General features: G+C 40.7%; 1 protein-coding gene across 1 annotated transcript in view; it reads left to right on the top strand.

The window, feature by feature from the left end:
• The window catches only part of HPS3 (HPS3 biogenesis of lysosomal organelles complex 2 subunit 1), a 603,825-nt gene that overhangs the window by 240,519 nt on the left and 349,833 nt on the right, over positions 1 to 13,473 (top strand). The window contains exon 11 of the mRNA XM_044070618.1: positions 10,206 to 10,436. Within this exon, the coding sequence (XP_043926553.1) occupies positions 10,206 to 10,436 (231 nt within the window). The remainder of the gene's footprint in view (positions 1 to 10,205; positions 10,437 to 13,473) is intronic.

The following is a 13,473-nucleotide window of genomic DNA, read 5'->3' as shown; positions in this document are numbered from 1 at the left end:
TTTTAATTATTATCCTGCTTTGGAGGAATTTTTCTTTTAATCAGACCACTGACAGGATGAATGATGTATTTTTATGGGAACAAACAGATGATCCCCTTGAACTCAGGAGGTATTATGACAGTCTATACTTCATTCCTCTCCATGGCTTATATAATTTTCATGATACCTCTAGCTAGATTACACATGAGAAATATACAGTAGTTTCTAAAAAACATATGACCACAGCATTTTTCATTTTTTGAAGTATCAGATTCCAGCTTTGAGTTTTATAAAATGGGAATTGGTGAACACAAGTTCAACTGAACCCAGGTCTTTCCTTCTCTCAAACCCCAAACCAGTGTGTCAACACAGATGCATCAGATTTTGCTTAGGGGCAGTTTACAGAGGGTTAAATGTGCAAGGCCTTTGGAATCTTCTCAACAGACTAAAGCACATCAACTTAAAAGAAATGTTACAAGTAACCCAAAAAGTGGTGCAGTGGTGCAAAAAGAAGAACAAATAAACCAAAAAACGCACCACCAGGGTTTACAGACTCTACACAGTTTTATTTAACACAAATTGTTAAGCGCTTTCATCAGTCCAAGTTGACTTCATCAGAACAATTACACTTCCCTCCTGCTATAGCAGTATCACCATTTTGTCATGTAGGTACTGTTCTTTTGTAAGAGATTCTCTTTCTTTTGTGACTCCCTGATTTTCTTTTTGATGTGCTCAAGCTTTGAGGACAGCATTAAAAAAGCTGTATTGTGGCAGTGCACTCCTTTGAAATGTTTCCTCTGTAATATTTCAGCATAGGCTTCCAACAGTTCGCTGCCATTTGACTGTTGAAAAGCACTTTCCCAGTACAGAAACTGATGAGACTGTTAGTGAGCTCTCAGAAGTGTATTAGCAGAAGTTTTCACCATAAAAGGGTTCTCATCCAGGAAAAAAGAGGTCATTGTTCCCCTCTACTCGACACTCATTAGACCCATTATAAAGTACAACGCCCCTTTTGGAATGTACCTCACAAGACATCTGCAGCAGCTGGAAAGGCCACAGAAGTACTTCACAAAGGGGACTACTGGCCTCAAACAGATGCCCTACACTGACCGTCTCAAAAAACTCCAGCTTTACTCCGTAGCATATCGCCTACTCCGAGGTGATCTCTGCCTAACATATAAAGCTATGTCAAACCCAGAGCTGTTGGACATGCTACACCTAAAGAAATCCCAATCCCTCAGAGCTGCACGCTCTAGGGACCTAAACCTTGTCATCATATTAAACAGGACATGCTGGAGGGATAGATTCCTGTCCCAGAGACTTCCCGTATTCTGGAACAGGCTACCCATTTATGTCAAGCAAAGTTCTTCATTAGCACTCTTCAAGAAAAATCTTTATGAGTGGATGGGATATAGGAAATACACCCCGGGGATCACTTCTGTGTCTTTGCTTGACAGTGGCACAAGAAAATAACTTTCTTGGGTGGCGTAAGCCAGGGAACCTTGTTGGATAGGCTTATGTAGGGCCTTGTGCCGATAGCCTAGTACCTATCTATGAACCTTTAATATTTTTTCCAGTGTGACATCTAAAATTGCTCCATAAAAAGCCATTGTCCTCATAGGCACTTTTTATTCTTTGACAAATTCTATAAGTTTCAGTTCTGGAAAAAAAATCCCAGCTTCACAAACATTGTGATTTTAATCATTATTAATGTCACCAGCTGCAGGAAATTCTTTGGTATCTCTAGTGTCACATATTCCATGCTAGAATAAAAAATTCTGCAGGTCTGCTGTTCCATTGGGAGGTACATTCACTTCTCAGGTTTACTGATATTCTACACAATTGTAGGTGTGAAACAAATAATAGCCTTTATCACTGTAACTTCTGATTTAAATTGCCAGAGCAAAGACTCCTTTTAATGTGCCCATGTTAAGCCGCATGTTGTGGAGTGGGTTCAGAGTAGTGATCTTGCTTAACATGAGCACTGGGTGTAATTTCACAGGAAAGGTGAATTTTATGTAATAATACATTAAAAGGAGTCTTTGCTCTGGCAATTTAAATCAGAAGTTGCAGTGATAAAGGCTTTTATTTGTTTCACATCTACAATTGTGGAGAATTTCAGTAAACCTGAGAAGTGAATGTACCTCCCAATGGAACAGCAGACTTGCATGGAATATGTGACACTAGAGCTACCAAAGAATTTCCTATAGCTGGTGACAGAGAAGAAATATTTTTAAAACATTAATAATGATTAAAATCACAGTGTTTGTGAAGCAGTGATTTTTTTCTAGAACTGAAACTTGTAGAATTTATCAAAGAATAAAAAGTGCCTATGAGGACATTGACTTTTTATGGAGTAATTTTAGATGTCACACTGAAAAAAATATTGGTGAAAACTTCTGCTAATTCACTTCTGAGAGCTCACTAAAAGTCTTATCAGTTACTGTACTGGGAAAGTGTTTTTCAACAGTCAAATGGCAGTGAACTGTTGGAAGCCTGTGTTGAAATATTACAGAGGAAACATTTCAGAGGGGTGGACTGCCACAACATAGCTTTTTTAATGCTGTCCTCATAGCTTGAGCAGGTCAAAAAGAAAATCAGGGGGTCACAACAGAAAGAGAATCTCTTACAAAAATCAGTACATACATGACTACTGCTAAAGCAGGAGGGAAGTGTAATTGTTCTGATGAAGTCAATTGGATTGATGAAAGCGCTTAACAATTTGTGTTAAATAAAATTGTGTGGAGTCCGGAAACCCTGGTGGTGCGTTTTTTGGTTTAAAAGAAATGTTGTTTGTGATCATTGCCTTGAAGTCTCTCCATCACTTTTGGTTCCCTGGACCTCTTCATGTGATTACAGAAAATACCAGAGTCATGTAGTATATAAACAATCAGAGAGGTATAAAGAATTCTCTGTGCAGGCTGGCAGTGATGGCTTGGGAGTTATTCAGCATTCCTTAACCGTCCAAGCATCTTATATTCCATCAGCACAAAACATAGTGGCAAATAAGCTGAGTAGGAGCATGAAAGACTCTCACGAAGGGAAATTGAATGAGAAGGTCAGGAATTGATCTGTTTGTGAGGAACACCCCTAATGGATCTATTTTCCTCCTTTCAAAATAGACAACTAAGCAAGTTTTGTTCTAGGCCTTTTTGCAAGCAAGCTTGGAAAATAGATGGAAAGTAGATGCATTTTCATTTCCTTTAGAAGGGAATATTCCTTTGTGTGTTTCTACCGTCTTTACTGATATCAAGGGTATATATGAAGATTCAGAAAGATACCCCAAAAATCATTGTAGTGACCCTCTTTTGACCTGGGAACATTGGTTCTCTCTTCTTATGGAAATGGCCGAAGGCAATTACCACAAACTTCTCCTCACAGAAAGGATCTACTCACTTAAGACAGGGAGTTTGATACACTCCAGTATCAATCCCCTTCAAATGACTGCCTGGATGGTTTAATGTTAATACCTTTTGGGCACTTATTTCACCTGGACATGTAGCGGGTACTAAAGCAGGCAAGAAAACTTCTTACTAGAAAATCCTATATTTGTAAATGGAAGCAATTTTGTAGTTGGTGCCTAACTAATAACAAGGGGCCCACCTTAGATTTTTTGGTACTGGTCCTCAAGAGTTTGTGTGAGTTACTTTCCTCTGCCCTTGCTTATTCCTCATTAAATATTCATTTTGTGGCTATTTCAGCTTGTTGCCCACAGATCATTTTCTTTATTCTCTGTTGTGAAACAGTTTTTAAAATGAGTTTTACATCTGAGACGACCTTCTAAACAGGTTACTCCTCCTTGGGATCTCAGTTATGTGCTGAAAGAATTAACAGTATCATTTTTTGAACCTGTCCATCAAATTGATTTAAAGTTCTTGAGTTGGAAAACTGTACTCATCATTGCTCTGATATCTGCAAAAAGACTCCATAAGTTGCACATTCTCTTTATGTTGGACACCATCTGATTTTTCACAGGTATAGGGTCTCTTTAATAACAAACCCCTCATTCATGCCCAAAGTGGTTTCAGAATTTATTTGGAGTCAATCCATCAGTCTCCTAGTTTTCTACTCAGCACATAGAAAGCAGGAAGACTGGACTCTGCATATTGTGGACATGCATAGGCAGCTCAGGTACTATCTTGACAGAACTAAGATCTTTAAAAAAGCAGGTTAGCTATTTAGTTCCTATCAAGGGGCAAAAAGGGGGACACCCTGTGTCTAAACAGACAATTTCCAGGTGGTTTATCCTCAGCTGTTGTTTGTTTTGCTATTCTCACCATGACAAATCCATTCCAGGCAGTATCAAGGTATATTCTTATAGTGCCTTGTCTTTGATGGCCATACTGGAAAGGTGTGGAGTATAGAAGTATTCTAGAGGCAGCACGGTCCCCTGTGCATACTTTTATGAAGTACTGCAAACTGGATTCCTTTTGTAGGTCCAGGTCGAGTTTTGCTAGGACCATTCTCCAAGGGTTCCTGGATCGATATCCTTCCTCCTCTCAGTTTGACTGCTGAAGCAGTAGGAATGATGAACATAGTACAGTTGTGTAAGTTGCATTTAGCCATAACAATAAATGTCCGAATTCTTCATTGTTGCAGTAGCCGACCCACATTCCATCCCCCTACTCTTGTATGTAGTTGTAGTTTGGATATAAAGTAGGGTTGCATTTCCTTCTACTTTATATATTTTATTGTTACTATTGGTTGTTTGAGTCAGGGTTGTTAGGCTCTTCTCTCCTTGTATGGGCAGGAAAGTCCTGAAGAAAGCATCACTCTTACAGCAGTCATAGTGAAGGAGTTGGTGGTGGTGGTGGGGGTTTCTTTTGAAGCTGAACAGTTGTTTCCTAGGCAGGATTGAACTCGTATAGGCTAGGGGCTACTGCAGGAGTGAGAAGTTTGAACATCTACTGTTATGAGTAAGTGTACCTGATACAACTGTACTTTCCTAACCATGAATGTCACAGCCTAAAGTCCATGAGCTACCAAGAGAAGCTTGAAGCTCTGTCTGTTTACTCAATGTCTTACAGACTTTTGATAGGAGATCTCTGTCATGCCTACTGCACAATTAGAGATCGGATTGTGCTGGACTTGCTGTTTCTGCACAAGTTCAATATCTCCACTAACACTAGAACCAGGGACCTAAATCTTCTCCAACAGAAAGATAAAATTTGGGTGAGGGACATGTTTATAACCCATCACGTCCGAAACCTCTGGAATAAACTTACCGAGCATGTTAAGCGATGTGACTCACTATTTTCCTTTAAACAGAAACTAGATGACTGGATGGGTATCCATGAGTTTACTCCAGGATTGACTGGTATGGCCCTCCTGGAGAAAAGATATGCAGCCCAAAGGATGGTGCTGGCAAGGCATGCATGGTCATACATTTCAGTAGCCTTATAAAAATCTGTGAATCTATGACTTTCTGAATCTGCTGGTGGTGAAATTTTTAGCTTAGGTGTATTTGCATTGAATTTATTACATTAACTGTTGGCTCATGACTTTTCAAGAGTAATTGCTCAAGCTGTTACTATACAACTATGTAATGGCTGGCTCATTTTAAGGGAAAACAGTAACTATCTTTTTGGAATGTTAGCGTGGTCTCAGTGGTGGCAGCTTTACTGCAAATATATGGAAGAGGCTGTTAGTGCTAGAGAGATATTACTCCTCTTGGAAAATGTTGTCTGTCTGCAAAATAACCTTGGTCACGTCTCAGTTACTGTTGGTAAGTTTGTATTGGAAGGCAATGAGCTCAGTCAGAGGTGTTATCTGCAAGTATACAGTGTAAAGCTTATTTGGTAGTGGTTGTTACCTGAGGCAGAAGTGCACATTTACTATGTACTCTTAAGGCCATTTTACCCTCATTTATTATTTGATGTTCACACTGAGGTTTTAAGATCCGTAAATTGTTGACGGCTGTTTGTATCATGAGACTGCAGCCCCAGTCCATCACAAAGATGATGAAGTGAGGAAAAAGCTGCAGCCTACATTCATCAGTCTGACTAGTACAGCTTCGGTGTAGATGATCTAAAACTATATTCAAGCTAGCTAACCACTCTGTGCCTTAGTATACATCAAAGCGAACACCAGTATCTATGTGACTTAGTTGCCTAAAAATGTGAAGAAATTAGTGTCATGCTAGATTCCTTGACAACGGACATACTAAGTGTCACCTTGCTGACAACATTTGACCACATGTAATGTGACTGACAGTAAAGTTATCAAATCCATTTGGAATCAAGTTACTCTAGCTTAACTTTATTATCAGTTTATAACACATTAGCAGGTATTGTAAGGCTTTACCTCCAAACCCTCTTTGTTATGTATTATCCTCTCTAGGTCATACATAATCTTCAGTGAAGGCAAGACTAGTGTGTCATGTTCATTGACTGTCTCAATCAATTCTCCTGATTGGCCTGGTGACTGTCAGCATGTTTAGAAGTGATGGAGAAATATTGATCAAGAGTACATACACCATGCCCACTGCAGTGGCACAGAAGAATAGAACCTTGAATCTGATGCTTATTACTCAGGATCAAAGAGTCAGCTTGGTTGGTGTAGCAGGAGTAATTGAGGGGAGCGCCACCTTTTCGTGTCCCATGTTCTTGGCACTTAAACTGTCATCATGCATTTTTATGCAAAGTCTTTTTTCAGTGATGTTTCATTACATAAGCTGTAGTGGAATTTAATACGGTCTCTGAGGTCAGGTAACTTGGAGTAGAGAGAGAATGTGAGCTTTTTTTGTTTTGCTACCTTGTTCAGCCTTATAGGTAGCATATTTAGTGATTGAGTATGTGTCAGCAAAGGTACCATATAGGGGAATGCAGGGAGGTGGAGGCCACTGTGTAGAAACTAATTTTACTCAGGTTTGTATGCTGTGTTTTCTTTTAGCTTATGTCTGTAGTATTTTTACATTTTACATAATTCCTTTGAGATGTTTCATGTCTCAGCATAGCAGGACATAAACAACATTGGCAACCTTCAAACACTGGACCCCACCCAGTTTGGGTTCGTGAGGGGCCGATCTTGTCTCCTGAACCTGATTGACTTCTTCAAATCAGTCTCCAGAGCTGTGGATGAGGGTAAGGCGGTCCACACAGCCTATCTGGATCCTTAACCTCAGGGCTCATGTGGAACCAGGGCTAAATTCGGCTGTTAATATTAGGCCTGCACTTTTATAAAGCATAAATTTATTTATTTTTTTTTTGTTTAAATATTCCTTCATCCTTCTATTTTTTTCCTTCTTCCTTTCTTTCTTTCCCGTATTCCACTCCCCTTCCTTCTCCCCTCCCTTCCGTTTCCTTTCTTCCCTTCCTTTCCTCCCCTCCCCCTCTCCCTTTTCCTTTTCCCTCCTTTTTCCTTTCCTTTCCTTCTTCCCCCCTTTTTTCCTTTCTTGGTCCTTCTTTTAGCATGGTTGTTAACATATTTCATTCTATTTATATATCCATTCCAATATATATTTTTAGATTGTTGGTTTTTATTTATATTGATTAATGAAAATATTTAATATATTTTTTCTTTTGAAATATATGGGATGATTAGATGGTTTTAGATGTTGAGATTTTGTTATAATAGTGCTTTAAATATGGTCATTTTTATACCTTATTCATATGTATTTTATATACTGAACCTGTATGGGCTTAAATGATACAAAAGTTTCCTTTTGCCATGTATGGGTATGGTTTCCTGCTTAATTATCTCATAATTGTTTTATTCATTGTCTAATTGCCTTATTAAATGTTTTGGTATAGTGTATATAAGGGTAGGGTTTACCCCCTTTTTATTGTAACCTGATGAAGCGCATGACAAATGTGCGTGAAAGCGCTTGTTCTTTTATATAATTAAATCGAATTGTTTGATTTTATCATCGTGGTGGTTTCAGTGATTTCTCAGCTGCTTGGTTGAGCAGGAGTAATTGAGGGGAGCGCCACCTTTTCGTGTCCCATGTTCTTGGCACTTAAACTGTCATCATGCATTTTTATGCAAAGTCTTTTTTCATTGATGTTTCATTACATAAGCTGTAGTTGAATTTAATACGGTCTCTGAGGTCAGGTAACTTGGAGTAGAGAGAGAATGTGAGCTTTTTTTGTTTTGCTACCTTGTTCAGCCTTATAGGTAGCATATTTAGTGATTGAGTATGTGTCAGCAAAGGTACCATATAGGGGGATGCAGGGAGGTGGAGGCCACTGTGTAGAAATTATTTTTACTGAGGTTTGTATGCTGTGTTTTCTTTTAGCTTATGTCTGTAGTATTTTTACATTTTACATAATTCCTTTGAGATGCTTCATGTCTCAGCATAGCAGGACATAAACAAAGACATTGGCAACCTTCAAACACTGGACCCCACCCAGTTTGGGTTCGTGAGGGGCCGATCTTGTCTCCTGAACCTGATTGACTTCTTCAAATCAGTCTCCAGAGCTGTGGATGAGGGTAAGGCGGTCCACACAGCCTATCTGGACCTCGCCATGGCCTATGACACCATCCCCCACTCTGGAATCATAGATAAACTTACTAAGCTGGGCATAAATCCGTACATCACTCGATGGGTTGTCAACTGGCTTACTGACAGAACCCAGACTGTAAAAGTAGCCGACTCCAAATCCAGCTCCAGACAAGTGACAAGTGGAGTACCTCAGGGTTCAGTCTTGGGACCGCTCTTGTTTGGCATCTACTGTCTCTGAAGTACAGGCCAACACTAAGGAACTCCGGCTAACAAAGTTTGCAGATGACTGCAAACTGGGAGCCATTATTGAATCCCCAAATGATGTGGATATTCTACAAAAAGGCCTTACAGAAACAGATGCTTGGTGCCAGAGTCATGGAATTACCACATAGGTGGCAGTGCACTAAACACTGAAAGTGTGATGAGAGACTTAAGTACACAGGTGGACAGTGGTCACACCTTCGATAACCACATCGCCGCAACAGTCAGGAAATCCTTCTATGTGGCGCACCTCATCACTAAGGGCTTTTCATCCAGAAAAAAAGGAGGTCATTGTCCCACTGTACTCATCCCTCATAAGACCCATTATAGAGTACAATGCCCTATTTGGTATGTACCTCACAAGACATCTGCAACAGCTGGAAAGGCCGCAGAAATACCTCACTAAAAGAATCACAAGCCTAAAGCAGATGCTCTATGCTGACCGCCTAAAAAAAACTCCAGCTATACTCTGTGGCATATCATCTACTCAGAGGCGATCTCTGCTTAACATACAAGGCCATGTCAAAACCTGAGCTGTTGGACATGCTCCACTTAAAGAAATCCCAATCCCTCAGAGCCACACACTCCAGGGATCTAAACTTTTGTCATCACAGTGAACAAAACATGCTGGAGGGATATGTTCCTGACCCAGAGACTCCCCATACTCTAGAATAGACTGCCCATACATGTCAAGTAGAGCGCCTCCTTGGCCTTCTTCAAAAAGAACCTTGATGATTGGATAGGAGATAGGTAATTCACCCTAGGGATCACGTCAGTCGCCCTGCTAGACAGGGGTCCAGGGAAGTAAATACTGTGGGAAGAAATATCCAGGGAATTGTTATGGCTGGGCTTGTATAGGCCCTAGGACTGATAGCCTAGTACCAACCTATGAACCTATTATAGCATCGCATAGCATGACCTGTTGTTTCATTATAGCATAGCATGCCATAGCAGGACTTGTTGTTTCATTGTAGATCCGTAATGAAACGTTAAGTCCTGCTATGCTGATTCACAGAATTGTACATCTGATGGTCATCATTTTCATCCCACTGGGGGGATGTGGGAGTTTCTGCTGCATTGGTGCCCAGAATGGATGCTTAGCAGCTGCATCTATAACATGGTATTTTGCAGAACGCTCAGGGTGTTGCCATGGGGCAGCAATTCTTGTACATCTCCAGCTAGTCCTGGACATTGCACAAGTGGTACTTTTAAGGTTTTGAGGACATATAGCTGATATAAACCTCCCTGACTTTTTCAGTCACTTATAAGGACTTCTCTTCATCATTCCTATCATCTGCAGTCTATAACATTAGAAGGGTAAGTAGCAGTAAGGTCATTTAAAGAAATGGCAGATGAAGGGTGTTAACATAGAAAGAATAAGCATTTAGAGACAGTGGCAGCAATACTTTTTTAAAAAAAGTGTTGTAAATATTTTAAATTGGTACTTTGTGTTGCATTTTAATTGAATCTTTCATGGTGTCTCTCTCTTAAGTTATATTTGCATGTTTTGTTTTCCTCACAGGAAGCGGCCTTTAAAGTGCTTCAGATTTTCAGCATTTCAGAACCGTCTCATCTGCCTCATGTGATATGCAGTCCTTGTATGAGGAATACCTGCCCTACAGCTGCACTGGAATTCCTACAAAAATTAGAAGCTGTGCAACCATCATGTCTCGTTACACTGGCCAAGGCCACAGTGGCACTGAAAATGAAGGATCTGCAGCTGTACAGAAGGGAAATGGCTAGATATAATGAGGTACAAACAAGCAGATATTGTCCCTGTGGGGTAGCAGAACTATTGTATTTGCATGATATCTGCCACACAATAAGGAGAGAAGTTTTTTTCATTTGTTAACTGGGTAACTGGGCTGGTCTTTATGTGCATAATTTGGGCCACACTTTTGTTATAATAAGTATACAGCTTCATCATTTTATCCATTTTACCTCATTTAAGAGTTGTACTCATTTTAGTTAGCTAAATGCTAACAGATTACCAGTTATCTAGTAATCTGTTTATTTCCTATAATAAGCAGCAGAAAGACAACCACCATTCCATCATGCTGTTTGCAGAATCTTTGTTTTAGCCTGCTTGTTATGTCTTAGGGCTGGATACTGGAAAGTTGATGAAACCCTTTCATGCCATGTTTGTGATGAGTGAACTGTTAGTCAGATGATTTGAGCTGTGGTGAATGTGTTTGTGTATCTCAGTGAAGATATGATCTACACCATGTAGGGCCACCAGTGATGGGTAAGTCATGTCAGTGAATTCAGGCTAAAGATGGTCCACTGGAGTAGATAATTCCAAGCCACAGAAAAACAAAACTTGGACAAAAGCAACCAGAGTATATAGAGTTGATACCAGAAGATGGGATCTTCAGGTCTGAAGGTATCCCAGGATACCTTGGGAGGAGAGTAGAGGAAAAGTAGCAGTAGTGCATAGTGCAAGAGGTTATACTATGGATGGATTAAAGCTGAAAGGACATCCATCTGCTGAGGTGCTCGAAGAACAATGAAAGTCCAATGCTGCAAAGAACTACACCATTGGAACTTGGAAAATAAGAACTGTATTCTGAGGTTGCAAAAGGTAACCTCAAACTGCAGTTTGGGTTTTGCTGTTACGATCAACAATAAGACATTTCACATCTACTACTGAACCCCCTGACTACAACATTCCACTTTTGTTTTTCAACTTGCATAAGGCAGGTAAAGTCACAAATACAAGTTAAATCTGCTGTATGTCTTAATTATTAATTGAGTTTGCAGTCCCAGTTAAATTACTTGTTAGTAAGGCTTACATGTTCGTCTTAGTTTATTGTTTGTAAAAGCAACTGCATCAGTTCAGGCTAAGGAAACGTCCATGAGTGCCTCCCCCACCACTCCCACTTTGATAGTGTATGTATTGTTAGCCAATGTAATTTGGGCTAGGAATGAGTTTGAATGTCCCAACTAATAACTAAGCAATGTTCTTCATCTCACATTGCTGCAGTCCTTACTTATGGGTAGTCCGCTGTCCTCGGTCGGCCCGAATACCAAAGTATTAGGCTGACGTCGGTCATGGCGCTAGATCTGACATCAGGCGTCAGGGTATAAAGCGCATGACCGACGCCATATCCTCAGTCTTTTGCCGCATGGTCCGATGCAGAAGCAGCGTTGCAAGTGCCGTTCGGCGTTCTGACATTTTTCGCTGGAGTTTCAGACCGATACCAAGTTGGCTAAGTACCCGTTGGGGAATATTTTTGTTTTTCTTGCCTCAGTTACTTACGGATGTCAGAAAAAGTGAATAATTGTATTTCTTGTGGGAAACAGATACCGCATAGGGATTACCACTGCTTTGTATTCCTTGTTTGGGACCGGAGCACGACGTAGTCCGGTGTCGGTTTTGTGCTAGGTTTAATAAGCGCACTATAAAACGGAGGTTAGATTGCGCTAGGTTAGTCTTTGGCAAGAGGTGTAATTATAATATGCCGTCGGATGTTCCGACGCCTGCTTCTACTAAGAAGCGCAAAGACAAATCTTTAAAGCCTAGGCAGGATGATTCGTCCGTTTCGGACGCCGGACCTTTAGAAGCTACAGCTGAACAGATGGATCCGGCTGAAGTTTCTGTTGAGTCCCAGGGGGAAACTTTGATTTTACAAGATGTGGCCTCTCAGGAGGCAGGTCAGGCTGAAGGGGCCTCTCAGGTTACTATTCTCCCTTCTATGCCTAAGGTGGTTAGACCTTCTGCTACTGTTTCTAAGGCTCCTTCTAAGAGCAGGTCTGTTTTGACTTCCTCTGGTGTCAGTTCTGGTTCTTCAGGGTCTGTGCCTAAAAAGCACATGCTTAAAATGGCAGAGGATTTGATTACTTTAATTAGAGGTTCTATGCCCCCTCCTGATAAGAGGCCCAGGATGGAGCCAGAGTTGGAAAGTTTGGAGCAGGCCTCAGATGATTCAGAGTCTTCTGCTGAAGACATACAAGATTTCCCTCCTTATTCTGATTCTGATGCAGAGGATTCCACTCCTTCTGCTTCTCCTCCAGAGGATTTTTCTTTTTCAGAAACTCTGCATTCCATGAGGGAGCATTTTAAGTGGGAGGGACAGGATTACTCTGATTCTCAGAAGAGGCTTAGGGAGTTCTTGTTTTTACCACAGCATAGGCCCTTAGCTATACCTCCAGTTTTGGATGTTGTTTCAGATGTTTTCTCGGAAGCTTCCCTTAATCCAGATTCTGTGCCTCCTGCCCCAGTTAAACCGGACAGGTATTACAGGGTGCCTGAGGCTCATAAATATCTGTATAAGAGTCCTAGGGCGGACCCAGAAACTATTAGTCAGGGGCCTAAGGGTGTTAGAGCCTCTGTTGTTAAGAATCCGGTTCCTCTGGATAAGGAAGCTAGAGCGTTGGATAGATGGGGTAAGAAGGTGTATACCTCTTCTACTTTAGCAATGAGAGCTTTGAACTGCCAGTTTCATATGTTGAAGTATCAGAATTTCCTCCTTTCTCAGCTAAGATCTAAAGTGGATGCTTTGGCAGAGGGCATAGAGTGTAAAGAATTGCAGGATTTAGTGCATGTTTCGGAACAGGTGGGTAAGCACTCTTTACAATGTGGTTTTGATGCTTTACAGGCTTCTTCTAGGGTAGCTGCCACTGGTTCAGTTATTCGTAGGCACGCCTGGCTTAAGGATCAGAATTTGTCTGAGCATGTTAAGTCTAGAATTCTGGATGCCCCTTTACAGCCTGAAGTTTTGTTTGGTCCTCCTGTGGAGTCAGTCTTAAAGAAAATGGAAGACAAGGCTAAGTCTATGCAGACTGTTAAA

This window comes from Protopterus annectens, chromosome 4.part1 (genome assembly GCF_019279795.1).
Source record: "Protopterus annectens isolate FY-2018-M chromosome 4.part1, PAN1.0, whole genome shotgun sequence".
Lineage (NCBI taxonomy): Eukaryota > Metazoa > Chordata > Ceratodontiformes > Protopteridae > Protopterus > Protopterus annectens.
The sequence above is the reverse complement of the archived record's forward strand: the minus strand, read 5'-3'. Positions and strand labels throughout refer to the sequence as shown.